The sequence below is a fragment of the Desmodus rotundus genome, chromosome 1 (assembly GCF_022682495.2).
Source record: "Desmodus rotundus isolate HL8 chromosome 1, HLdesRot8A.1, whole genome shotgun sequence".
NCBI classification, from domain to species: Eukaryota; Metazoa; Chordata; class Mammalia; order Chiroptera; family Phyllostomidae; genus Desmodus; species Desmodus rotundus.
The window spans coordinates 2,177,194-2,204,597 of record NC_071387.1 but is presented as its reverse complement, the minus strand read 5'-3'; the positions used below and the strand labels follow the sequence as shown (position 1 = coordinate 2,204,597).

The 27,404-nt window shown below is 61.0% G+C and overlaps 1 protein-coding gene across 12 annotated transcripts in view; it reads right to left on the bottom strand.

Moving 5' to 3' along the window:
* The window catches only part of SEC16A (SEC16 homolog A, endoplasmic reticulum export factor), a 29,123-nt gene extending 1,937 nt beyond the window's left edge, over positions 1 to 27,186 (bottom strand). The window contains exons 1-31 of one of the 12 annotated variants that reach the window (XM_053919176.1): positions 27,004 to 27,186; positions 26,071 to 26,310; positions 19,784 to 23,389; positions 18,330 to 18,466; positions 16,470 to 16,564; positions 15,091 to 15,217; positions 14,488 to 14,677; positions 14,166 to 14,340; positions 12,749 to 12,891; positions 12,160 to 12,221; positions 11,917 to 12,055; positions 11,316 to 11,561; positions 10,151 to 10,248; positions 9,737 to 9,818; positions 9,417 to 9,534; positions 9,165 to 9,276; positions 8,906 to 9,011; positions 8,091 to 8,231; positions 7,231 to 7,344; positions 6,860 to 7,052; positions 6,415 to 6,657; positions 5,862 to 5,941; positions 4,931 to 5,080; positions 3,425 to 3,502; positions 3,167 to 3,223; positions 2,926 to 3,037; positions 2,418 to 2,555; positions 2,170 to 2,264; positions 1,576 to 1,650; positions 1,022 to 1,081; positions 447 to 524 (exon numbers count right to left, since the gene is read on the bottom strand). In XM_053919176.1, the coding sequence (XP_053775151.1) occupies positions 447 to 524; positions 1,022 to 1,081; positions 1,576 to 1,650; positions 2,170 to 2,264; positions 2,418 to 2,555; positions 2,926 to 3,037; positions 3,167 to 3,223; positions 3,425 to 3,502; positions 4,931 to 5,080; positions 5,862 to 5,941; positions 6,415 to 6,657; positions 6,860 to 7,052; positions 7,231 to 7,344; positions 8,091 to 8,231; positions 8,906 to 9,011; positions 9,165 to 9,276; positions 9,417 to 9,534; positions 9,737 to 9,818; positions 10,151 to 10,248; positions 11,316 to 11,561; positions 11,917 to 12,055; positions 12,160 to 12,221; positions 12,749 to 12,891; positions 14,166 to 14,340; positions 14,488 to 14,677; positions 15,091 to 15,217; positions 16,470 to 16,564; positions 18,330 to 18,466; positions 19,784 to 23,320 (6,981 nt within the window). In that variant the 5' untranslated portion in view covers positions 23,321 to 23,389; positions 26,071 to 26,310; positions 27,004 to 27,186. The other 11 variants (XM_053919196.1, XM_053919200.1, XM_053919204.1 and 8 more) reach the window with 11 other exon arrangements.
* Positions 27,187 to 27,404: the final 218 nt, after the last annotated feature.

Genomic DNA, 27,404 nt, shown 5'->3' with positions numbered 1-27,404 from the left:
GAAATGTAGAGGGGTGACCAGGTGGTAACGGGATACCTCAGTCCTGGGAGGGGGAGGGGAAGAGAGGCGTCTGTAGACACACAGGGGCAGCAGCGGGGCGGGGGTTGGGGAGGGGGGAAGGCCCAGGCGGCAGCATGGGCTCTGAGTGAGGGGCTGGGGTGCACAGGTGGGCGGCGAGGCGGCTGTGTGTCAGGACAGCCCGGGGTCAGGCAAGGCGTTCCATCCTGAGTTCCAAGACCCCCGCAGGCTGCTGCCCCCACTCGGCTCCCCTGACCTGGCAGCCAGTCTCTCTCGCGGAGGCAGGAGCCCAGTCAGGAGCACTGCGAGGGAACGGCAGGCAGGCCGGCGCTGCTGCAGCAGAGCCTGGAGCCAGGGCGTGGGCTGGGAGGCCCCCCCACCCCTGGCCTCTCCCCCGTCCCACCCGGCAAGATGGCTGGAGCTCGTACCTGTGCAAACTGCGTGGGGTTGTAGAAGGGCACAGCGGCCCCGGGGACGCCTGCAGCTGGGGGCTGGTCGCTGGGAGCCTGGGAACCACAGAGACCTCAGCTCAGCGAGATGACGTCACACACCCACAAAAAACACACACCACTGCGGAGGACTTATGACTCTTGAAAAAGCCACAGAAGCACATGGAAGAGACCCACTGCCACGGCGGACAGAACCATGCATTGGTCCACAGAGAAGCAGCAAAAGCCAAGGCACCGTGCAGCACGCATGCTCCAGCCACCAGGGCCGGCGCAGCCTGTCAGCGTGGGGGCGGTGGTTAGCAGGCGAGCTCGTTCACTTGGACCTAAAGCGTCCATCCCCAGAATTCAGGGTTCAAGGTGGAGAGAAGGCTGCGCGGAGCCTCGGGGGAGGCTGGGAACCAGCGGCACATCAGAGATGAAGTGCTCCCACACCTGCCCCGCAGCCTGCCCGGCCACAAAAACCCTCCCTGCGCCGGATCAGGAAAAGGGACCCTGCCTTTCAGAGGCTGCCCACCCCAGCCCTGCGCGCAGTGAGAGCAGCCAGCCTCGGGTACCTGGTTAAGATGCTGGCTCACTTCACGCGACAGGGAACTCATTGAGCTACAGCGCGAAAGCTACAAGACAGCGAGAACGTGACACAGTCGGCGTGCAGGCTGTGCCCCGCCATCGGGGTCAGTCCCCAGAGCCGGCGGGGCCAGCAGGACCCCCCTGGGGAGAGCAGACAGAGCCGAACGTCCCCATCTCGAGGCAGTTTTGGTTAAGAAACAACCACCACGAGAGTGTGGGATGTCTCCAGGCCTTGGCTGGGCCTCACGGCCCTGAGGAACACAGGCCGCTGGCAGGCCAGACCAGGCCGCGGGGCCGGAGTGTGAGCCCAAACCCCTCGCTAGTTCCCGGTCCCAAGCGGCACTGCTCAAACGTGGGCGACTGCACTTTCAGGAACAGAGTAACGCTTCAAGTCGTAAAAAGCGTTTACACTGCCTTTCCTCCCCACTAACATTCATTTTTAAGGAAAAAGCTGCTGGACGGGGCAGTAAGAACGCGCCTCCTTGGCCTAGACTTTGGGCAGAGACTGTGCGGGGACCCAAAGCCCAGGGGGGCCCCTCACCTCTCCCCCCTGGGAGCCGTCCACTGGGCAGGGGGCCAGATCAGATGCAGGGAGCGAGGCTGCCGAGCTGACAACCTGCCGGGAGACATAGATGCCGCACCTGCCCCGTCTGGCAGACCAGCCCCACGTCGGGCGGGTGGCACAGGCCGCACACTGCTCTGCCCACGGAAGCGCCCCTCAGAGAAGCGAGGCGAGAGCCCACTGCACGTGCACCCTGACATCACCATCCTGTCCCACCTCGCACCTCCCAGGGGCCTGTGACTTGGTGTTATCTTTGTCCCATTTCTCAGAGCAGGAAACTGAGGCCTGGAGAAGTGACTCCCCAAACCTGACAGAAGGGGTTAGCGGGGAACCAGGGCTGGGCCCCTGTGGACCGGGCTCTGGACCCTGCACTATGACCGTAAATGCAAGACCCCCTCTCCTTGCTGTCCTGACCTCCGTCAGACCGCCAGGGCACGCCACACCATGCCACGCCACGCGTGGGGCTGCACTATGAGTCCCGGGGACACCAGGGAAGCAGACTGCACAGGGTCGGGGCCCATGGTCTTGGCCTGGGAGGAGGGCGTCCCTTCCTGTCCTGCTGCGCTGGCTCACCTTGGGTTCCAAGGAAGGCTCTGGATGGGCTGGACCCCCAGCTGGGGCGTGTCCCTCCCTGACGGCCCCCTCTGAGGGTGGGGCTCCCTCTGCCTCTGTGAAGGAGACAGTTGGGAGACAGTCACATCCTAAAGGGTGTCCACCTGCTCTCTTGGAAGAGGGGAAGCGAGGCCTCTGCACCTGGGCCGCCACTCCTCTCAAGGGAGAGTTAGGCCATGGCTCAGAGGAAGGGTCAAAGGTCTGCCTACCTGGGTTTGGTCCGAACAAGGGCGCCGGGAATGGGAGTGGGGCAAGCGGGGCAAAGAGGTCCGCGGGAGCAAGAGCTGGGTCGGCGCGCTGGGGCCCGCCTGGGTTCAGGACGTCCACGTAGCGTGCGCGCGTACCACCTGCGGCAGGGGACGCAGCAAGTCAGGTGGGCACGCCAAGTGACCGCCTCCACGTGGCCCCCACACGCTGCCGCCAAGGAGGGGCCGGCAGGGACTCTTTCCAGGCCCACCGGGCAGCCTGCCCTGGAGGGTGTCTGCCCTCGCTGAGGGCCCCCCACACACAGACAGCTCCATGCCCCCTGCTAAGGGCAGCTGGTCAGGCGCCCCCCAGGGGGTCCTCCACACACACCAGACCCCTCTGCGCCTGAGCACTGCCACCTACCGCTCAGGCGCGCTCACAGAACTCGGGGGGCCGGGAGGACACGTGGGTTACCTGAGCCAGCTCTTTTTTGGGGGGGAAACGAGCCAGCTCTTGTGCCTGGTTTGTTACCTGCTTTCCTGGAAAACATGTTCACAGAAGCTCTAGGGGCCCCTCCAGGCCCAGGGGCAGCAGCTTGCGGAGCCGTGGGAAGTGACATTGGAGGCGGGGGTGGAGCTTTCTTCTGCAGAGGGACAGCTGGCTCCAGAAATCTGCTTTCGAACCCAGACACCCGAGACACGCCACAGACAGAAGCCTCGGAAGGCAGGGCCTCCTCCCAGGAATCCCTGTACCCCACCCCGTTCCAACGAACCTCCTCCTCTGGCTCACTGGTGTCCACCCACCGGTTCTTCTTCTCGTCCCAGACGATCTGCCACAGCGAGAGGGGCAGAGGATAGCGTCAGCAGAAAGAGTGGGCGCCACCAGATCTGAGGACTGGGGACGCGTCAGGACTCGAGAAGACGCGTCCTGGGGCTCGCTCTGAAGCTGCAGCTGAGACACTGCGCCGACAACCACCGACAGGGACCCAAAACACCCAGCGCGTCCTCGAGGGCTGCGCTCTGACACTCACCGACTTGTGTGTGTCTTCCGGCAGAAACGCTTCTGTCCGCTTCTTCCCGGTCAGCCAGGACAGCCAGGACCCGCCGCCCTAAGCGAAAACCAGGACACCCACCTGGAGGACGTCGTGCTGAGTGACGTGGCACAGAGCGACTCTGTGAGGCCCCACTCACACGCAGCCCCTGCAGGAGGCAGACCCGCAGAGACAGGGAGCCCCCGGCGGGGCCGGGCCTGGGGGTTCATGGGGACGGAGCGTCCATGTGAGAAAATGGGCCGTCCTAGAGAAGAAGGCGGCGGCGGCTGCACAGCAGCATGACTGTCCCTGACGCCACCAAGCCGTGGTAGAGACAGGCAAGTTACATAGTGCACTTGACCACGACAGAAACAAGTCAGAACGAGACCGTGTCTGCTGGGGCTCTTTGGGTCTAAACACCGACGCGTGAGCAGCACCCCCACTCTCCTCACCGAGGCGTGTCAGGTAGGTGTGGAAAGCGCGTGTGGGACCCCTCTGAGCACGGCCCCTCTTTGCTCCTAGTCGGGGAGAACTGACCCGCCAGGCAATTTCTTTATCGCCAAGGCCTGTACTTCACTCCTAAAAACGGGGAGCAGCGGCAGCCGCCCACGCTCACCAAGCTGCTGCTCTCCACCTGCACGGGCAGTCTGCACGCGTGTGACCTGTCCGCCTCCTGAGTCACACACGTCCCAGTGAACACCGCTTCCTGCAGACACCAGCACTGCAGGGAAACTCAGCAAACTGACCCTGCTGAAGCCACGACCCGCGGTGCCGGATCACAGGGAGGACAGCAAGGGCGACACGCTCTGCCCCTCCTTCAGGAGATGCCAACGGGAGCCCAGGGAAGCGGCACCTGCCAGCAGGAGGCCGATGAAAGGACTGAGGGTGCCACCCTGCCCTCGGTACCAGGCCTGGATGGCCGGGCAGCTGCAGGAGAGGCTGGAAAGGTCGCCTGTCCCCGCCCAGCGGTGCCTCCCAAAGCTGCGCACAGAGGCCTGGGCCTTGGGCCTGGGCACACCCCTGGGAGAAGCGGGCCCACCGCCGGCTGACCCCAAGCAACCCCCGTCCATTAGGAGGAAGGGCGATGTGCTGTGGGCACCCACGTGGCAGGGATCCCTGCCCAGAGACAAGGGACAAACCTCCTCTGTGGGAAGTGCACTGACGGCCACCACTCATCCGTGGCGACAGAAGGCAGAAGGGAGGTCACCCCCTGGGGGAGGGTGCTGACAGGTCATGGACACACAGGGTCCCCTCGGGGGCTGGAGCTGTCCTAACTCTGAACAGGGCGGTATCACACGTGAGTACAGACAAGACCATCCACCAGGCTGTGCACCCTTCACACGCTTCCCTGAGTGCTCATCTGCCCCCAAAACATTCAGCTTCACGAGGAAAGAAAAAAAGCCCTTGTCCTCGCCCCCCCCCCCCGCCCCCCGCCCCAATCAGGGGCGGAGCCCCTCCCCCGGCCCACACCAGCCCACGCCCAGCTGGAGGTAAGCTGTGCAGTACCTTCTTAGGCTCCTTGGCTTCCTTTCTGGCCGCTTGTACAGAGTTCTCCACTTGGGGAGCAGGTGTCAGAGACGGGGGCTGCAGGGCACCAGGGCGGGCAGCCCCCCATGCCAGAGGGGCCTCCGAGTCCAGCAGCGTCCTCGAGGAGCCCTGAGCAAGGCAGTGCAGGAGCAGGCTCACCTGGGGTGCCTCCCGGGAGCCCCGAGAACACCCCCGAGACCAGGTGGGGACAGCGAGGAGAGGGACTCAGGGGAGAAGGGTGAGGGAAGCCTGCACCTAGAAGCGACCTCATTGCCAGGCACTTCGCGGATTAAGGCACGGGCTCTGTGCGCAGACAGCACGGAGTGGGGCAGCGGGCGTGTTAAAGGTAACAGCACGTGCCCCTGGAGTGGCAGCTGGGGTCCAGCACCGCTGAGCGCTTGCGCTGACGCGTCCCGGGACGGAGCAACTTAGCTGCAGGACGCACAGCAAGGCTCAAACCACGGGGGCTGCCTGCTGACAGGGTCAGAGCCAGGCCCTGCAGTGGTGGAGGAGGCTCCTGGGAGCGGCTTGTGAGGAAGTGTCTGTCCCTCCCGCCTGGGGGTCAGAGCCAGAACATCTGACAAAGGGGATCTCAACCTCAAGCAGGCCAGGGGGGCCCCTGGGCCCATCGCAGGGCAGCAGGGGGCCTGCTGCCTGCCTCCGGACAGCGGACAGCGGCAGCTGACAGCGGCAGCTGACAGGGCGGAGCCACCAGGTGGGCGTTTCCTCTCCTCAGAGTAAGGACTGTCACACCGCCACTCGACGGCGTCCCCGTGAGTGCTGTCACCACGCCTTCTCGTTCTAAGGATTTGAGCTTTTTCAGAAGTGCTCTCTCATGCACTATCCGTCCACTAGCAACTGCAGAGCAAGGGGTCTGGGGGCCCACCCCCTACAAGAGGCGGGCAGCTACCACATCGACTTTGCCACCAAGGTCCTCTTCTCTTCGCTCCGCCAGCAAGTCTCCCCCACGGGGGTCCCGCGGCGCTGCTCCTGTCGATGGGAGAGAGGCCTGTGACCTGGTGCTGCCAGCATGGGGCTATGGGGGCCGGGCGCCACCAGAACTCAGAGGGGCCACCCTCCCAGGGCTGCGTGGGGACCCAGCCTGAGTGCCCCCCGAACACGGCCCCCACCCAGCACGGCCCACACAGACAGAGGCCAGAAGGCCCAGCCCAGGAGAAGAGCAGCCCCCAGGCTCCAGGCAGAGGCGCACAGGCATGGTGCGAGGGCGGCAGCCTGGGCACACCCCTCGGCCAGCTTGTTGTGCCCCAGGAAGCCGCACTTCGCGTCCCAACAGGAGAAACACTCTAAGAGCCCATTTGGCCTAAACCGTTCAGGGTTTTGGTGTTTATTAAGCACTGAACTCACTTCAAGTTCAAGTGACTTCAGTCTCTCCCACCACCCAGCTCTGGGGGCAGGAGACCCAGCTCAGCTCCGCCCTCAGGCCAACACCCTGGGAGACGCACCTGGGTCCTGGGGCCTAGACTCCCGCAGTGGGCGCTCACTGTCCTGGAGGGATGGTGCGCTGGGCGGCAGGCCAGGCCCCGGGTACAGGGCTGCCGGAGCAGGCCCGGAGGTCTCTGCAAAGCCAAGTGCAGCCCCTGGGAGCCCATAGCCAGGCCCCGGCTCAGCAGGACCCAGGGGTGGCACTGGGAACACTGGCACCCTGGCCGGGAAGGCAGGCTGGCTGTCGTGGAGCGTCGGCAGAGCTGCACAGGGACAGTGGAGGAAAGTCCAAATGTCACCTGAAGCAGCTAACTGGTGACGACCCAACACATCACACACCATCCCGCACAGGACGCTTATCAAGAAGCAGGAGAAGCGATCACTGGAGCAGGAAGCGCTAAGGATGCTGGGACAGGACCCCTAAAGAGATAGGCGTGCGGACCTGTGCCCCACGCGCAGGCTCACCTGAGGGCAGCAGCCACACGCCCTGGCCAGCGTGCTCGGTGCTGGGCACAGGCGGTGCCAGCAGCGGATTCTCAGCGCCCAGGTCCAAGGGCTGCGCGAGCCCCAGGCCGTCACGCTGTCCCCCCTCGGAGCTTGGTGTGCTGGGGCAGGGCCGGGGGAAGGCTGTGTCCTGGCTCCACAGAGCAGCGCCCTCCTGAGAGAGAGACCTCAGGCCTCACTGGAAGCCGAGGCCGTGGGAGACTCCATGCCCCCGGGGGGTGAGGCCTCTCTCTGACACACGAGCACCCCCACAACTGTCCTGTTCCCACCTCACACTGCGGGTGAGGACCACACGTCTGCACCAGTCCCATGACCGAAAGCCACCCGCACACCTTGACCTGCTTCTGCACCCGCCGCAGCTGGACCAGCCAGACAGGCTCCGCAAAGGACTCCTCCTCGGGCTTCTCCTTCAGCTGCGGGTCGAAGAGCCGTAACTGGGAAGCGATCTGCAGACACGTGGGAAACAAGGGCCCTGCTACCACCAGTGTCTTCAAAGCCCACTCCAACCCGGGAGAAGAAGCCACACGCACAGCGACACCGCGGGGACAGGGGGCCGGCAGGGGGCTGCCCAGCTCCCAGGCGCTAACCTCTGTGTGAGGCCAGCAGCGCCCCAACCCCCGAGCTCAGCCTGCCAGCTCCCACCGCCTGAGTGTGCAGACCGACGGAGTGCTGAGAGGGCCCAGAGGGGCCCACCCCTGGAGGGGGCAGCGGGGGTGGGGTGGGCATCAGAGGGCGGGTCCAAATGTCACCAAGAGGCGAAGTGGCCTGGAAACTCCCCTAGTGAAAGTCGCTGCTAGGAGTCACAGGAGCACATTTTCAAAACTGACACTCCTGGGGGAGGGGAGACGACGAGGGGATCCCTCTGCCACTGTGGGGGCGCTGTCTGCTATCCCGTGTCCAGCTCTCACGGCCTCCACTCTTTGCGGCGGGGCAGAGGCCTGCTGCAGGGCGGGCAGGACCCAGAGGCAGGCGGGGGCCCAGAGGGTCCCCCCGTGCACTGCCAGACCTGACCGCTCACCTCACAGCCTGCCCCTGCTGTGCTCCTGCACGGGCATGTGGCGGGTGGGCCCTACGCTGACGTGCCCGGTGCCGCACAGCTGCCCGGAGCATCTGTGTGTGGAACTCCTTCCTGACCTCGGGCCGACCCTGCCCACCCCGCAGGCCTGCCGTCAGAGGTGCGTGGGGACGGTACCTCAACCAGCTGGCTGATGAGCACGGGGGAGTGGCTCTGGGGCTGCAACAGGACACTCCTGGCGATCGCCTCACAGTAGTGGAAGGCCTGGGTGGCCAGCCCCACGTCCGCCAGGCGGCACGAGTAGATGAACTTGAACACCTGAGACACACACACAGCTTAAACAGCCCATGTGTCCTCCCCAACTTCCTGCGGTCGCCCTACAGTCCCTGCAAGCTGAAGGGCTCTGGATGCTTCACCAGTCTCGTGTGCACCCCCTGCATCCCCACAGCCATACCAGCCCCCCCCGCCCCCCGGGACATTTCACACCGAAGGAGACAACCGAGCCTCTGAGGTGCTCACTTCTCGACGCCTGTCAGATCACCACCAGGACCACAGCTACAGAGGCCCCGGCTCAGCACCCATGCCGGGCCCCGCAGAGCCCCGGACTGCCCCGCACCTGCTGTCTGCTAGCTGTGGGTTACGTGTGTTTCCACACGCACACAGCACACATGCTCGCACACTCACATGCACGTTCACACGCACACACATGTGCACATACGCTTACACACTCTCACACACTCACTCCTGGGCCAGAGAGTATGCCCCATCACACCAAAAATAGCCAGAAAAAACAAAATTCGGTTTATAATAAAATATTAAGACCCAAAATACAAACAAAATCCTCAATTCAGCTAGGTTTACTCTCAAACGTCATAGGTCAAACGTCTCCCCAACAAGATATCCAAAAACACTCTGTCATCCTTTCACCTGAGGGCCCCACCGCCCTGCCCCGGCAGGGACTGGTCAGCCCTGGGCCCCCAGCTGCAGCTCACCTGGAAGTCGGGCAAGGGGTCAGACTGGGCCCCCAGCGACTGAGCGTACTCATAGGCTTCTGTCCTCTGAATGGCTTCGTTGGTCGCAAACTTTAAAAACGGTAAACTGTCGAGGAAAGGGGTTTCTCGGACCTTTGAGCAAGTCAGCCAGGGGTGCGCCTCCCCGTGTGGCGAGGGAGTGCGGACACGCTCCGGCTCCGGGCCAGCCAGAGGGGGCGTGCTCCTTCCACGGGAAACACACAATTGTGTTCCTCCTCACCTGTGGTTCGATCCAATCAGGACGAGTTTTGTGGTTTTCTTTGTGTAAACCCCGAATCCGACCTGGGCCATGAGGTAGCAAAAGTGCGCAGCGTCTAAGAGGCCCTTCGAAGCTGGAGAAACACAGGGCGGCCACATCTCACCCAGGGGCCTCCCAGAAACCCAAGGCTTGGTGTCACGGGTGGCGAGGGACCGGAGGGACTGAAGGACGCCTGTCACTGCAGTGGGCCCAGCCTGCCAGCACCTGACCCACCTAGCGTGTCGCCCATCGTGGCCATTGTCCTCGACTCCACCTCCACGTTGTGGCTCAGGTTGGACAGAACCATAGCCAGGTGCGGCCTCCAGTCTCCCCACTTCTCATCTCCACAGCACTGAGGTCACAAGAAAGCCAAGCAGAACAAACCCTCATCCCGGGAAGGAAGTGCTGCTTGAGCTCTGCCACGACTGGGCTCAGGGAGGGTCATGAGACAACGGCAAGACAGAAACACCGGTCCCGCTCCGGGATGAGCCCTTCCCAGGAGCCAGCGCCGGCAGACGGCGGGACTGCAGGGGCGCGGGGTGAGCCCCACTGACCGTGGACGCCGCAGGCATCCGCCCAGACATCAGCTGGTAGACGGTCTGCAGGGGGTCGTTGATGGGAAGACTGTTGGCGAACCTGGGGAGACACAAGAAGAGACAGCCCGGCTCAGCCAGGCTTAACTACAAGACAGGAGACGCAGGTGCGGTCTCACCTCAGCCCTTCCTGACGGGCCCTGAGGCTTAACGGGGCAGCGCCCGCAGCTCAGGGTGAGGGGGCAGAGCTCACTGAGGGGGGGCCAGGGCAGGCCCGTGCAGTGAGCGGGCGGGTACCCACATCCTACAGCAGCGCTGCAGTGCAGGGAGGCCCCCCAGCCTGCTGGGGTGAGAGCCGGATGTCTGCGCGCCTGGAGGAGCAGCCAAGGCGCTGTCACTGGAATCGCTCCCCATCTGCTCCACGAGATGCTTCACCTGGTCATGACGCGGGCGTGGGTCCGGCCGTCCATCTTACTGGCGAGCAACAGAGCATGGCCCCACAAGCCATTTTTCATTGCAGACTCCAAAGCATCCTGCAAAGCAGCACAGTGGTGAGCCAAGCCAGCACAGGGATCCCGCGGCCTGAGTCAGTGCCGACGGCAGGGCGCGTGCCACCCGCACCCCCGGAGAGGAGGAAGGATGCGAGTGTAGAGACTCAGGCCTGGACAGCCCCTCCACACACCTGTGAACAGCTCCCAAGTCAAAACAAGCGCGCTGCCCCGATTATCCCCGCCCAAGTCCCTGGGGTCCAGGCCTTGCTGCACGCTCACTGCTCCTGCCAACTGTCTGCAGTGTAACGAGCAGGCCAGTCAGAAACAGGCGACAGGGAGGCAGGGCCGCCACCCCCACATGACCCTCCCCACTGGGAAAGGGCACACACACCCGTCCCCTGGCTCCAGAGTGCTATCTTCACGACCCAGGGAGAGCCTCCCAGCAGCCAAATAGCCTGGGGCACTGCTCCCATAGCGCCTGACGGAGCCCAAGGTGCCATGACACAGGAGTGCCGCAGACGCGTGGCCCGCAGGCCCCTGCTGCGGGACCCACGGCCGTGCTGGGCAGGCGCCCCCAGCACACATGCCCCCTCCGCTCCTTGCAACCTGCGTGAACTCCCACAGCGCCACGCCTGCCTGTGGCTTCTAGGCGCCCGCCCCCACCCATAGGCCTCTGCACACATAGTGGGTGACCCGTTCCCACTGGGCACCGGCTCCCTCCGGGACCCACTGCACTTCAGAGACCCCACGCTCCCCACCGACCACGACAACAGAGCTCACTTCTGTCCTGTGCAGGAGCGCGTCCCTGAGACGACTGCACAAGGCAGGGCACAGCCCGAGCTCGGGAAGTGCAATTATTTGCTGCACGACAAGAAACAGAGCCCGAAAGTCTTTGACGCTGGCCACGCTTAGAGGGGAACTACTATGACACCCTCAGAGGAATGACAGAGGGGACGAGACCACTCATGGACATGACAGTTCTTCATGGGTATCAGGCCTTGACGTCACTGTCAACCCCCGATGTCCCTCCCACACTTGCTTCCTGGCACTTAGGCCACATGTGGTGGACACAAGGGCACGCCCATGGCGTCCACACACTCGGGACTCACCTTCTTACGGCCGTAGAGCAGCAGCTCTCTGAACCTCTCTGTCTCCTTCTCCTGCGTGCTGGCAGCAGCGGCCTGACTGTCGGTGAGAAACGAGAGCTGGGCCTCCCCTGACTCCTCCTCCTCCGCTTGCTCCAGGGCCTCGTTCGTGAAGTCAATCAGGTTGGCTTCGTTGGGTGACTTCCCGGGAAGCCACACTGTTTTGTGGTCTTGTAACAACAATTCTGCAATGTCGGTTCCCACTACAGTCTGTGGGGCGGCAGGAACAGGAAGAAAAAGGGGCTTCACTACGGCCAGGACTTCCCACAGGTCCTGCGCAGCCGAGGACCCTGGCTGGTCCACGCAGACGAGCACGCTAGGCTGCCACAACACGGACCACCATTCCCCCACAGCCAAGGGCCAGACGGACAGACCACAGACTACCCGACAGGCAGGCATGGTGGGCCTGAACCTCCCTTTGCTCCAAACGCACACCCTGCTTGCCTCCCACATCCTCAAGTCCCTGCTGAGACAGTGCCCCATGCTTGGCCCTGCACCTGGGAGGCTCCAGGGTCCCTGAGACTCAAGGCCAAAAGGAGGCATTCTAAGGCATAACTGTACGTACCCCATTCTGTCTGCATAACAGAATGATAAAGTTCCAGAGAAGATTTGCAGACTCTTTGTCAATTAAGTTCTCATTCTGCAAACATTTTGTGGCTTTGTTCTGTGCAAAATTAATAACATCCACTTTATGCGTGTCGTCTCTGAAAAAAGAACAACACTCAGGGACCAGCAACAAGCGCGGCGGCGAGGCCTCACTCAGCCACGGCCGCCAGACAGCCTCCCCGGGCACCCCGGCGGGACGTACTTGCCGAGCGGCCCCGGGAACGCGCGCATCTCCTCCTGCTCCGGCAAGTGCTGCAGCAGTGTCTGCGGGAGAACAGGTACGGGGCGGGGAGAGGGCAGCTCAGGGGCTGGCCCCGCCACTGCCCGCCACGTCTGCCTACTGAGGACGGCCTGCCCCACTAGGGAGGCGAAGGCCCCATCCTGGGGCGCAGCCACATCTGGGTGGCTACGGTGACTTTCAAACTTCATTTTAAACAGTGAGATCCATCCTGACCCCCTGAAAGCTGAAGCAAGACCCCGGTGCATGTGACAGAGGCCTGTGGGGCCACGGAACAGAGATCCCACTTCCCACCAGCCCCCAGGGCAGCCATCCCCCACCAGTCACAGGAGCATGAAGCACCTCTGTATCCGTTATCAAAAATCACCAATAAATGAGCATCAACAGTGTCCTCCCCTCAAAATCAGAAACGCAAATAAAGGTAAGACACACAACCAAACAGGAAAATCTCATCGACTGAGGATTCCCAAGAATAAACCCTCTGTAAGGCCGTTCCTCAGAGACAAGGATGCGTGCACAGGGCCCGCAGGCCTGCGCTGCGCCCCGACCTCACCTCCATGCTGTGTACTTCCACCAAGGCCGGCTGTCCTTCCGAAGGCAGGTTAGGGATCACTTTGATGAGCTGACCCCCGGGGCCAAACCTGGCACAGACGTGAGGCACCGAGAACTTCTCAGGAGACGTGGGTCGCGATGGAGCTGTGGCGAAAGGACACACACAGCAGACAGCCCACCTGTCAGTCCTGGGCGCCCCGAGCCAGAGCGGCAGCTCGGGCGTGCGGGTGCCCGCACAGCTGGGGCCACAGGCGCACTGACCCTCAGCTAGAAGATGCAAACTGCTGACCATCCCATGAAAAAGTACAACTTCAGCGCATGTTAGCAAAATGTTTAAAGTATCAAAAGTAAGAAACTAGCGCTGGCTGGTGCGGCTCAGTGGATCGAACACTGGTCTGTGAAGCAAAGGGCTGCTGGTTCGACTCCCAGTCAGGGCACATGCCTGGGTTGTGGGCCAGGTCCCCAGTCGGGGGCACTGGAGAGGCGACCACACATTGATGTTTCTCTCCCTCTATTCCTCCCTCCCTTTCCCTCTAAAATAAATAAACATCTTAAAAAAAAAAAAAAAAAGGATAAACTAGTTTCTAATCAGGGGTGTCCCACCTGCGGCCCGCGGGCCACCTGCAGCCCAGGATGGTGGTGAGTGCTGCCCGACACAAAATCGTACATTTCCTTAAAACACGATGAGATTTGTTGGGGGATGACGTGTCACAGTGTATTTAATGTGGGGCCCAGAGATGCCAGAATCTTGGCCACCCCTGGGAGTCTAAATTTAAAAATCTCTAAAAAACAGCCCGAGAGCCCACGTCCCAGGAAGCAGAGCTCTTGGGGCCCTCCGTGCCTCAGCTTTCATCCTCAACCACTGACACAAGGGTCCCCGCACCCAGAGGGAGTGACGGAGGGCGCCGTCACAGGTCAAAACGGAGGCTTCCCACTGCAATGCTGCTCCAGGAAGGAAAGTAGTGTGTACACGCATCTTCCTGGTGTGCAAGTCACAGCACTTCAGAGACAACGGGGCACATGTGACCAGCGGACGAGAGTTTTCCGGGGAATTACAAGCTTCCTCTGAAGGCCGCTACCCGCGTGGTCGGCATGGGGATGCGAGGCCCCATGCAGGGGCTGGGCAGTGGGCCCGCCCTCAGAGCCGCGTGCACATGACCGGGAACAGGGGCGGGGGCAGGGGGCCCGCTCCCAGGCCTGTGGGCCAGTCCACAGCCAGAGGGATACTGTCAGCCTGCTCGGATCGGCACACTGGGCCACAGCTGCCCTTACTATGCAGGGAGGAGCAGGACTGGCCGTCGCCAACTCCCATCACAGTCGCACCTCGCCCCGTGTCTCGTGCCAGGCCTGCAAAGCCACCCCGAGGTGTGACCTGGTGGCCCAGCACCAGTGGGCGCGCAGGGCCTCGACCCACACACCTTGCTCCACAGCAGGCCAGCCGGCGTCGACAGGGTAGCCATACTCTGTGAAGCCCTGGGTGCCGCTGAAATTGCTGACGCAGGTGTCATAGGCATAGTCCCCGTGGAAGGAGCTGGGTGGAGGTGGGGCCTCGTAAGGACCCACAGCCACACTGCGACTTCTGTAAACCTGACTCTGGAAAACACAAAGCCAGCAGGTAAAATTGGTTCACTGTGAACCCTGGTGAGACCTGGGGGCGCTGTCTGAGCTCGGGGTGGGGGGGGGGGGGCCCTGCGTCTTGACAGGACTGTCTGGACAGAGGAGCACCCACCCGCCACCCACCTGCTGTGAGTGGGCGCTGAAGCTGCTGTGGCGGCTGGGTGCACTGCGCAGGCTCTGTGCCGAGTGCTCGCTGTGCACGCTGCGTCGGTCTGCGTCGTCCCCATAAGGGTCCCTGTGGGGCTCGGGGTCATCATCGAAACTCCCCGTGAAGCGAGGGTCGTACTTCCAGGGGTCATCGTACCTCTCAGGCCTAGAGGAGCAGTGGGGCAGAGGCAATAAAGGGTGTGAGGGTGACCTGGGACAAGGCCACGCAAGGTCACACCACTCCAGCCCCCACCAGGCCCTCACCGCCCCGCCCTGCTGTCCTCCCGAGTCCTGACTCTAGAGGACCCTGGTCAGAGCCACCCTCAAGTGGGTCAGTCACCCAAGTGCACGTTCAGCCCATCTGAGGACTCAGAGGAGCATGCTGCCAGGGACACTGGGAAGGCAAGGTGACCACGGTGGGAAATCCCGGGAGGGTCCGGGTCATGCCCTCCTTCACACAGCAACTGGGATGCCAGCTGCTCCCCAGGGACCCCCACGCACAGCTGCGGCCCACAGGTCGTCCACAGGCGCAGCTCTTGACTTCTGTCCACCCTCCTCAGCAAGGGGCACGTGACCCACCTGTCAGCGTAAGCGTAGCTTTCTTTCCTGTACAGCTCGTAGTCTGCATCAAACCAGTAACTGCGGTCGTAGGGGCGGGGATCCCTGAACCTGGAGCCGTAGGGGTACCGATCCCAGCGACCCGGCTCTGCGAACAGGGGAGTCCTGGGTTGGCACGCACGCATGGAAGGCAGCACCCCACGTTCCCTGGAGAGCCACACCACCCAGCAGTGACGAGTGCTCGCAGGCTCCCTGTGGCACCAACCCCTCCCCCCGTGAAGTCAGCATGAGCCTGGATGCTGAGATTCCGGTGTCCTGGCTGAGTCCTGCCAGGGTGTCTAGGACCAAGGCCACTGGTGTTTTTCTATCAGTGCACATGTGATTAAAAAGGAGAGCAACCTGCTGAGACAGCCTGACCGAGTTCTGGCCCAGAGTCGCCACCTCTAATAGCTGATCCCGTGACTGTACATTTACACACATCTCTTCTAACGTGGTCCAGAAAGCTTTAAGAAACACTCTCAAAACTAAAGGACTAGCATAAAAAAGACCAGTGATTGTGGCTCAGTGGACTAAGCACTGGCCTGAGAACTGAAGGGTCACCGGTTCCATTCCCAGTCAGGGCACATGCCTGGGTTGTGGGCCAGGTTCCCAGTGGGGGGCGTGTCTGAGAGGCAACCATGTATTTCTCACACACTGGTGTTTCTCTCCCTCTCTTCTTCCCTCCCTTCCTCTCTCTCTAAAAAAGTAGATAAATAAAATCTTTAAAAAGTAAAACAGACCAGTAACATTAGAACAAACCAGATGCACCACTTCTGGCGAGTGTGCGTGGAGGGAGTTGCTGCTTATGGTGACGCAGGGAAACAGAGGCCCGTGAGCAGAGGGCAGGTGGCTGTGCAGGGGAAGCGAGGGCTGCGGGCCCGGGAGGGGCCTCCTCTGCACAGAGCACAGCACACTGCTCAGCGGAGGAAGCAGCAGGGCTCGGGGACATGTGGCCATGAGGCATACCCTGCCTGATAGCAAGAGGACATGCCTGCACCCTCCATGCCAGAGCCACGGTCCAGCATGGCCACGGAGCATGGCCACGGAGAAAGCAGGAGGGGCTGCTTTCGCGTTGCCTTTAGTTTACAGACAAAGCAGCTCCAGAACTCCTGGTGATTGTGCTCTGCTAGAAAATCAAAGAGAGCCGCTAATACGATGAAGACATGCTAGTGCTGTGATTAAGGTGTCACATCCGAACGAAAAGCAGCAACACGAGTACTTCCAGACGCGGGCTACCTGGGCTTTTGGACGAAGCCAGAGACTAACAGAAGGGACACTTGCCTAAGGGCCCCTCAGAGCAACGCTTGCAGGCGGCGCCCTATGTCCCGTAGCCAGCGGCCTCCAGGGGCCGCTCTACGCACCTCCGTAGTCGTACCGGCCGCAGTAGTAGCTGGCGTAATCACTCTGGCTGCTCCATCCACGTTCGGAATTCGAGTGACCTTCGGGGTGCCCTCGCCTGAAAACACACAGCGGTCACCGACACATCACCTGCTTTGGAGAAGTGCAGCGGGGCGGCAGTCCTTACTGTCCGCGCCCAGAGCGACAGGCATTCTCAAAGCACTCGGTGGTGGAAAAGCCTGACCAGAAATCTGACCCTAGCTCCCGTTACAGGAAAGGTGGGACTCAGGAAGATCAGCCATCAGATCTGGGGCAGTAAAACTCCTGGAAAGGCTTAATGACATTTGGTTTTCTAATGACAGGTTTTGGACAGTATTTGGTTTTTAAAACAAACTTCCCTCCCTCCCGTCTTACTCAGCTGAGCCTGGGGCTTGGCCAGCACAGCTCCCGGGAGGGAGTGCCCGGGCCTCCGCCTAGCACCTGCCGCTGCCCCACCTCTGGGGTGGGAGCCCCTGCACACACGTGGGGGGCTCCTGCACTCGCACCTCTTCACCCCACAAACCCTGCATATGTCGGGAAAGACGACCACAGGAACAAAAGGCCCAGGCTCACCTCCAGCAGCTCCCACAGGGACAGGGTCACAAGAATGACGAGCCAATAGTAAGCCTCAAGCAGAAGCGCACACACACACACACACACAACCAAAACAGGGAAGGAAGGAGAGGCTACCCTCCAGTGCTGCCATAAAGTGGTACGAACATGGAGGGTAAGGCGACAGACCTCCCACAGGACTGCCCGGCTGCTGGGGAGGTGCCTCTCCACCAAGCCAGCCCTGGCCTCTGAAACGAGTTGCCACGTTGGCATGCAGGCGGGTAAACGAGGGGAAACGGGAACAGCCAGCTGCGCCCTGGCTCCACCCGCATCTGCACTCCCTTGCCTCACAGGAGTCCCAGACAACACCAGCCCAGGGCCCTCACTACATTAGATTGCTTCCAGGTGAGAGGGTGGCACCGTAGCACTAAGACCCAGGACTTCTCACACACAGCACCTGGTGTGTGGGCCCACAGGCAGCTCAGCCAGTCCCTCAGCAGCACAGGACAGAGGCCAGCTAACGGCAAAGGCTCACCAGCAAGCACCAGATGCCCAAAGACCAGCACCTGGAGGCCCCGCTTCTGAAAAGCAGTGTGCCTACCAAGTCTGCAACAGTGACCAGGCTTCTCTGTCCCAAGTGTGAGGAGCCACGGTCCCTTGTAGCACAACCTACACCTATGAGACGGCACTCTGCCGGGGGAAGGCTCTGGAAGACAGGCAGAGCCAGCTCGATGGCAGCTGCCCCTCATCCCAACTCCACCAACCCGAGCAGGAGGCCTCTGACCGTGGTGCTCTCACTAGGCATGGGCGTGGCACCGGGACTCCTCAGCACCGCTGGCTGGTAACCGTGAAACCGAGCCAAGGTCAGCGTGAGAGTGCAGGACAGTGACACCTGGGGTCTCTGGCATGGGAGGCCGTGGTGGGGGAAAAACATGGGCTTTCAGGCCAAGCTTGCCAGCTGTACTGGGGCCTGAGCCAGCCCGGCCGAAGCGCCCAGCACTCTGTGACCCATGGTGGCTGTGGCCTAGGCCCCCAGGCATTCGGTCAGTGAGCCTCCAGAGAGGGACCGTGGCCCGGGCTGGGGTGAACCCTGCGCAAGGACAGCAGTGCCGGCCCAGAGGCCCCGCACAGGGTCTGGCCCAACTCGGTGCTTGCCTCGGTTTAGAAAGGCGTGTCACAGCCTGTCCGCGTGGCCAGGGCAGCAACACAGCTGGTCTGTGTCACCCTCCACACGTGCGGTCTTCTCAAACCGTGACGCTCCCCCCACAGCCAGCCACGCACACGCCAATCACCTGGCAGACGGCCGGTCTGAGCAGTGGCTCGCCCGGGAGCTGGGCCGCTCGGGCTCGGGGCAGCGGTAGTTGTCGGCATAGGCGGGGGCCGTGCTATCGTAGGGCCTGTATCTGGGCTCGTAGAGGCCGTAGACGTCCTGTCGGGACACAGGTCGGCACAGCGTTAGACAGCAGCGCAAGCCAGCCTGCCCGCAAAAGGAGCACTGCTCTCCACGGTACAGGTGCCGCTCTCCTGGACGAGGGACAGGGGCTTCCCTGCGCAAAACAGAAAACCAACACGCCTGCCTGGCGTGGCTCAGTGGATTGCGTGCTGGCCTGAGAACCACAGGGTCGCCGGTTTGATTCCCAGTCAGGGCACAGGCCTGGGTTGCAGGCCAGGCCCAGTAAGGGGGTGCATGAGAGGCAACCGCACATTGATGTTTTTTCTCTCTTTCTGTCTCCATCCTTTCCCCTCTTAAAATAAATAAATAAAATCCTAAAAAAAAGAAAGAAAAGGTGCCCCTGGCCGCCCTGGGCTCCTGACAGAGCGTAACCTCCACGTTGCCCCTTTGGGGACCTGGAGCTGGCAGGTCTCAGTGGTCAGAGGTGTAACTCACTCACACACACAGAGACACTCAGGGCCCGCACCTCCCACTACCCAGCCTGGCTCTGTCCCAGCCTCTTCTGGCCATAAGGCCCCCAGCTCAGCTTCCTGCCCTGATCCTGCCCCTGCCTCTGCCCTGCCTGCTGTGAGTCAGCAGCTCCCACCTCCCTGGTCCACAATCCTGCTGCCTCAGCTGAGCTCCAGTGACACTGGGCCTGGACAGAGGTGACGAAAAGCAGGTAACAATCAAACATGTCCACTTGGACCCCGTCTTTTCAAACCAATGCAGGACTAAACAGAACCTGGCTTAAATGCCTGCGAGCCTGCCGCACTGTGAAAGAGGCAAAGGACCTTCTGTGCGGCAGCAGGGCCCCCACTCTGCCGTGGGGGCTTACCCGGCCCGAGAGCAGCTCATGACGTGTCACCTCTCCTCACCGTTTCATTTGGGTTACCTGCCAATCCTAAGTTCTCCTGTTTTTATTCTGAAAGAGGAATATAAAAGACTAGTTTTCCCACAGCTCCTTAGATTCCTGACGTCACCACCACACACAAGTGTCAAGCAGCTCCCCATTCCACTCAGAATCCGGGGTCTGCAGGCCGCCCAACAGTGCGGCGGGAAGCCTGGGGCTGGGTGCGGTGCTGCACGAAAACCAGTGTCTCTGCCACTCAACGTGCTAATGCGTGGCATGGACTTCGTGCGGCGGGCGTGCCTGGCAGTGGGGGCTGGGAGTGCCTTTCTTACGAACGGCGCACAGAGCTGGGGTCCTGCCCAAAGGCACACTGCAGTTCCTTCTGAACCGACAGACCCCTGCCAAGGGGTGTGTGAGGAGACACTGCTGGTCACAGGTTCAGTGGCCGAGCTCAACCCTACCTGGTAGTAAAGCGGGGCGGTACCAGGGTCCGGCGGGTACGGGGAGGGGTACTGGGCCTGGTAGCCGTCGTACGGGGATCTGTAATAGTAGTAAGACGCCAAGTCCAGGGGCAGCGGCTGCGCCCATTGCTGGCCCAGGGGCGCGGATGCCTGGCTTGGGCTGCTGGACACGAGCGACGCGCTGGAGGACCGAGGTGGCCGAGGGAGCAGCTGCTGGGTCGGGTCAGCTGGAGCTGGACTTGCTGAGTTTGGGGGCTGTCCTCGTAGTGGTAGACTTTCTGGGTTTGAGGGTTCTGAAGGTGCTGCTCTGGGCCCTTGTGGGGGCGGAGGAGCTGGACCCTGCTGAACTCTCTCCAGGCCACGCTGCTCCTGAGCACCTTTTGCCACCTGCTGGTAGAGACAGTCTGGGTCATGCACCCCAGGCCCAGGCTGTCTGGGGTGACTGGGGGTGGTTTGCTGATGAGAGGCTGGGCCTTCGGAAAGGGACGGGCTACACAATCTTACAGGATGTTCTAAAGTCCTATTTAATGTGAAGTCTAGGGCTCCCGGAGTCTCTTCCTGGTTACTGGGCCGGTCTGCCTCATTACTACGCGGTCCCAGGGCGGTGTTTGCGGGCGACACCAGCACGAAGCCTGCGCTCCCAGCAGGGCTGTTAACCAACTCCGGAAGAGCGTTCTCCACCTCGAGCATCTTTGGACCTTCTGGAAGCAAGGTCTTTGGAGTTGGATGAGATGGTGGTTGAACTGGCAAATTAGCAGGTTGAGTGGAAACCACTTCAGAAGTACCAGAAGCTTGTGGGAAATTACTTTGGGCAAGACTATTAGGCAGAGGTGAGCAGATGAGAGAGCTGGCTGGAACCCCAGACAGAGGCGCGGTTTCTCCAGAATCGCCCCCAGTGGCCCCGGTGCTCACGGCAGATCGGTCCCCGACACGGGCATCTCTCCAGGACTGAGCCTTCCCATTAGCATTCGACAAGGACGCAGGAAAATGAATGGGCTGGGCCTGATTAGAGCTCTGATCAGGCTGAGCAATCAAGACTGGTTGATTTTGCAAAGATTCAGTGGGCGGTGAGGACAACAGACTGGCATAACCAGAACTTGCCTGCGATGGAAGGGCCTCCTCTTCTCCCATCTTGGGAGGGTTCTCGAGGTTCTCAGAGGCACCGATGCTGTTCCTGCTCTGCAGAGGGAGCAGGCAGCCTGGCTGCCGGGGCAGCTGGCTGGACACCCCCTCGTCTGGAGGTTGAATCACGTCTGACGGCTGAGGTTTCCCGGGCACGTGAAGTGCAGGGGCAGCAGGGGCTAGAAGGATGTTGCCCCCAAAGTCTGGCAGCTCGTTTTGTGCCCACAGAGTCGTTGCTGGACTCTCACACTTCATGGCCCCTGGGGCCCGGGCCGAGGGCCTCTTCTCAGGGGTCAGGAGCACTGTCTCCAAGGGCGGCCCCCCAGGGTGCGGAAGCCCGTGACCGGCTTCAGCAGGTGCAGTGGGAGGCAGAGGACAGGCCTGGGGTGGGAGGAGGGTCTCCATGTTGTCCGGGGGCTGCTCCAGGTTGCCAGGGCAGGCATCAGGTGGTGCGGCGGCCGGTCTCCGCTTCTGAGGGGTGTGGGTCACCTTCGCCTCCCCCACCACATTGGCACGATCTGCCTCGACTGGTTTTACTCCAACTAGGTGGGACCTCACTGGTTCAAAAGAACTATTTGCACTTGTCTGAAATACCCCTGTAGGTTTGGGGGGACTTGGGGTCAAGGGCTGGGACAGGCTGCTACGGTAACTGGGGCTCCCGGTGGTCTCATCTGTCTCGCCTCCCACAGGAGAAGAATCGATCTGCTTAAAAAAGCTCCCTGAAGCCTCGTCCTCAGGTTTCCCAGCTTCCTGCTGGATGAAGGTGCCCAGGTCCTGGGGCCTGGCGGCACCGGACGCACTCCGGTGGCTCTTGCTGCTGTAACTGGAGGACACGCTATCCGACCGCACTGGGTACAGTGGTGCGTCCAGGGCCTCGAGATTTGAGCCGCTGCCTCCAGCGTGGCCCACGACGCTGAGCCTGGGGACCGCGGGCCCAGGAAGGGGCCCGTATCTGAGTTGGTCACCTGGGGAGGAAGCATCCAGACCTGGGGGCTCGCTTGGGAGGACCTCCTGGTTCTGAGTAAACTCCAAGTTCTCCACATTCTCGCAGTGTGAGCCCCCAGTGGCATGAGGCCCTGAGCCTGCCATGTCTCCCCACAGATCTGCAGCAGTGCTCCGAGTAGGTGGTTTATCATGCTGGGTGCCCATGGACCAAGGAAAGTAAGGTTGCGTGTCTCCTCCCTGCTGCGTGGTCTCGCTGCGCAGACCTCTGAGAGAGGCCTGGTAAATGCCACCTGCACTACCGTGCGCAGGAGGAGGGCCCAGACCAGCACTGGGGAAGGAACCATCCCCGCCGGACTGAGCAGCAGAGCCTGTGTTTTCAGATGAGAGGGTCTCCTCGTTTTCTCTCTCCCCCCCTTGGAAAAACATGGAGAGCGCGCCTGAGCTGGCTTCTGGCAGGGCCCAACCGGCCCCGGCCCCAGCTCCCAGAGGGCAGTATAAACGGCTTTCTGGGCTGTTTCCCTGAGCGAAGGGGCTCATGCGAGCGGGGTCTGCATGGCTCGGCCTGGCCTCCCAGCCAGCCCGAGGGCCCCCAGCCCCGGCGCTCTGCCGGAGTGCGCTGTCAAGACCAACGTTACTTGCTGAGTGGTCTCCACTCTGCGTGCAGGCTGCCTCCTCTCTCCCGTCACCGGCCAAGGGTCCTGTGACGGGAGGGCTGTGCTGCTCGTAGTCAGGACCCTGAGGCAGGCTGGACAGAGCAGGGAAGTGGGACACGCCAGAGGCCTGCGGCACTGCACTTGGAAAAGGCCCTTCTGGGCAGGGCCGATAATGCTGGCCCGAGGCCTGCAGGCCTCCCTGCATGGGTCCCCACTGCCCTGGCACTTGCTGGTGAGGCTGAGAGAAGACAGGGGCTGCCGCAGCGCTGCTGTGGGGGTTCTGCCCGCTCGGGGGCCTGGCAGGCCCAGGGAGGCCCCCATGCAGAGCGTCCGGACCTGCTGCTGGAACGTATTGGGCCTGCACATGGCGCTCGGGGCTGGAAGCGACCTCAGCCCTCCTGCTCATCTCAGGCCCGGGTGGTACCGGGGGGGTCAGCACGCTGGAAAAGGGACTCGCCCCTGGCCAAGGCTGGGACAGAGGTCTTGGCAAAAGCTCACGTGGTCCTTGGCAGCTGTCCGCAGCATTTGTGTGAGGCACAGGCAGACCGGGGTGCTGAAGAAACGCTGGTGGGGCTGGGCCTGGCAAAACGGGTGGGCTGCTCTTGGACGAACCACCCGGCGAGTCGTTCTGAAGCGCCTGTCTACTGAAAGCAAACGGGTCCGTCACTGGCTGCAGTGGGCAAGTCACCGCAGCTCCGCGGGCACTAGCAGGCGCCTGTCTCCGGTACGAGCTGCTCGACCACAACATGCTCGGGGGGCTCCCAGCTGGAGGCGGCCCCACCACGCTGGGTGGGACAGCCTGTGGTGGTGGCTGCATGGCTGAGCGCTTGCCCAGTTAGATGTTCCTTACAGAGAGAAGCAGGATCCAGGTTATCTTTAATCTGAGCTGCAAAAGAAAGAGAAAGAGAAAAGTTGGCATGAAATCCATGTACTCAAAGTCCTGGTGGCGATCAGGGAAACTAAGAAACAAGAAAAAGTCGGACTGCGGCATCACTGAAGGATGCATCTGCCCCACCCCACTCTTTCCAGAACGGCCACCCTGCTGTGGGGCAAGGACACTGACTGAGCAGGGGCACAGACACTACTGTGCCCGGCACGCTGAGTGACTTCAGCTAAGTCACGGCCGCTCTCTGGGACTCAGCTACGTAACCCAGTGAAGGACCCGTCAGAATGGCTGCTGCCTCCTGATGCCTTCACTGAGCTGGTCTGATTTACTGCCAGCGATATGGTCGCTTTTCTTGTGACTTGTCACCAGATCCAGAGAGTGCCAGCTCTTCTACTAAGACCGTGCATCACACTTTCCACACAGGTAACTCTAAATCTTGAAAAGAAAACCAAGGTTTAAAATTGGCTCTTCTGTTTTCCTTCGTGAAAGAGCACTATACAGTACACAGTGATACAACGTCTTCATCTCGAAGGCCTCTACCCCACCACGAAAAATGTCCCCCTTTCCCGCACTGGGACTGGCTGCACACCAACAGGGAAACCGGGTCCTCTGCGTGCCGGGGCTGCAAAGCCATGCCTGGTAAATCCAAGGCCAAGCGGAGGAGCTGGAAAAGCGACCAAGAGACTTGATGCAAACCTTTTTATTAACAGGCAGTTACAGAAAACAAAGGGGTGCCCTGGCCGGGTGGCTCAGCGGGTTAGAGCATCATCCCGACACACCAGGGAAGGCTGTGGGTTTGATTCCCGGTCAGGGCACGTGCAAAGACCAACCATGAGCGCATCGCGCATCGACAAATCTCTGTTTCTCTCCCTTCCTCTAAGAATCAATTTTTTAAAACCTTAAAAAAAGAACAACAAAGGAGCAAAAATTCTCTTCACAGTGTTTTCTGTTGTTGTTAATAAAACACATTAAGTACAATCTTGAATGGTTAAGCTGTACTTCTGAAGCAAAGGCGCAAGTTCTGTCTCTGGAAAGCCTTCTCTGCATCAGTCCCCCCTTCCCAGCACCGCCCTCGCAAACGGACCCCACTGGGCCAGCAAAGAAGAGTCACCACGGAGCGAGGCAGGCGTGGGGGGCTCTGCAGCCCCAGCACAGTTTGGGGACCTGCAATGGTTTTGTTCTTGGAAACCCTTCTAACACTCAGATAAAGAAAACACTTACTGCTGCACTGTAAGTAAAGGAATTTACAAGTATAGTTACTATCCCTACCTGAAAACCAGTCTAGGACACCTATTAACTCACTACCATTACTGCCCACATACGCTGTCCTTGGCCAACAGGAAACCTTTCCAAGCGACAAGCACTTTGAAAGTCACTCCAATTCGACGGCCTGTATATCAGGAACAGCATCAGACACTTCGTCTGGTTCTAAGCCGCCACTTCAAAATAAAGAACATTTACGGCTCAGCCTCCTATGGACCGAGAGCAGAGCGACCGGAGCCGCCGCCTCCTCTTCCCTGTGAGACGCGCACGCAGGCCGTCTCGCAGGGCGCAACCTCCTCCCTGTAAGGCGCCTTCAGCAGACCCTCAACCATTCCAAGCAGGTTTAGAAATGTAAGCGCAGAGCACAGGCCTAGAGGGTGTTTGTCAGGCGCCACTGCGAGCAGGACGGGGCCCAGCTGAGCAGCTCAGCACACCGCTGCTTTCTGCAGCCCGGCTTCTTCACCGGAAAGTGAGGCAGGGAGTGTGGCGACTTCTCGGGTCCCTCCTGCGTTTGATGCTATGAAATCCTACTTGCAGTGGCCTCGGGGATGCCCTACCCCCCTCCCACTGTTTGATAGGGAAACCTCATCAGAATCTCAATGTCACAGGTGTATGTATACTTGAATGTTTTCTTGCAGAAAACCTTAAAATTACCTTCTCAACTCCTGGACTAAGAGGCAAACGCTATCACACTCTACAAAGCAGCCCCATCCACTCCTCCCACCACCCCAACTGAGAACTTTCTAGCAATACACCAACTTCATTTGAAACAATCTTGAAGCATCTTATTCTTTTGATCTTTTTTCTCTGTTCACCAGCAGAAAAACAATGCAGCTGCATATTGTCCATCTCTTGGCTGCAGGGAATTTGAGTCTGTCCAGCAAATCCTTCTGCAGGCTCAAGGCATCTAACTCTAATAGACGGTTTCAAGGAGAACAGCTGACCTTAAAGGTCCATTATTCACAAACCCAGCTCCTCAATTAAACTGCATGTATCTGTGTGAAACACCTACGCACAACCTATTTTCAACGTCAGTTCCTGGCCACTGAACGAGATGGTCCGGGCACACGCGCCCCCCACCCCAGCTGCTGCCCCCAGCTGTAAGTGTGTAAACCAACAAGAGTGCGAAGGAGCACCTGAGTCCACACCTCCGCTCACAGCCGCCCCCGGGCTGCTGTTCCTGCCAGACTGTGGGACACTGGACGCAAAGACACCACAGACTCCGACTTCCCTGTGTCCTGAGTCCAGAGTCCAACACGGCCAGACATTAAGGGGAAGAGAACGGGTCTCAGCACCGCTAAAAACAAGGGAGACCCGACAGGCAGCTTGGGAAAGCTGGTTACAGACGCAGGAAGGAATCTGTTGGCGTTTACACGCACCCAGCCGGGAAGAAAACTCAGTGCCGTCTCGAGACTTACTGTGGTGACTGTGTTGACGGTGAAGGAGTCACAAAAGAAGTAAGCTACTCTGCCTCCGTCTAATCTTCGTGCGACAGCAGCACCTACGGCCGCAGGGAAGGGCCGAGGAACCAGCTGCGGGAGGGCTGCTCGCGCTCGGACTTACAAGTCGCACCCCAGACCGCGGTCTGTGGCTCAGTTTGTGTCTTGCACAGCAGGGGATGGGGATACCTCTCTGGTTTAACACCTGCAGCCTATGGACTGAAGACAAGATCCTAATAAGCAACTCGTGCCCAATCTCCAAGCCATTTAAAAGTGAAGGGGCAAAAACTGGTTTTAAATGGTTGTGACGTGTCCAGACGCTCTACTGTAACCCCTTCATCACAAAGAGAGCACAGCTGGCTTACACACAACCTCTCACCCTTGATATAAAACAATGGCGCTCCACCCCCGTCGCAACATCTTGGCCGCCTTGCCACGAAATTACCATAGACAACAGCAATGCCGCTCCGTGGTTCAAGGAAATCCATCTCATAATCTGCATGGCTGGGTAGAAATCTTTTAACCAATGAGGACAAAACAATGTCGGAACCTTCGAAGCAAAGGGCATGCTAAGAAATTTCCTAAGTGTTTGCACTCTTTAAAAAAATTGCAGGTCTGGCCTATCTTCCAGTCACTCCAAGACCCCACACCGAGGCCGCCACAGCTAAGACAAGTGTCAACACAGCAGAGCAGACAGGCACTTGTCAAGGACCCGGCCGTACTCGTGGGGTCCGCGTCAGTCTGACCGACGGGAAACAAGGTGAGGACTGGGGCAAGCGCGCGGCAGCACGGCTCCCCGGCCCAGCCGGCACCCCCGATAACCCTCCTGGGGCACCCCGGAAACGCACAGCCCGCTCAGGGCTGGGCCTGGTCCACCCGCCCGCCTCCCTCCACCCTGACCCCGGGCCTCACCGACGCGCCTCAGGGAGGCGGAGGCTCCCGTCCAGCCCCTCGGCAACCTCAGGTGCCAGTGGCTCAGGAGCCGCGGGCGGTTAAGACAACGCAGATACGGCAGCCTCTGCAGCCATCTTAGTACATCCGGCTCCGATCCCCGCGGCCGCAGCGCCGCCGACGTGTCCGGCCGCGACGTCAGCGCACGCCACGCCCGCCCGCCACGCCAGCCAGCCCCGCCCCTCGCAGCTGTTCTCTGGACGCTCCGCCCCGTCCTCGCCCCACCCCGTATCTTAGCCCCGCCCCTAGCAGCTGCTACGGTGTCGTTCTGCTCCGCCCCTCTCCCCGAGCCCTTCACCGCACTTCCCTCAGTTCCGCTCCTTGGCCCCGCCCATTAACCCTGCCTCTTGCTAACATCCTCC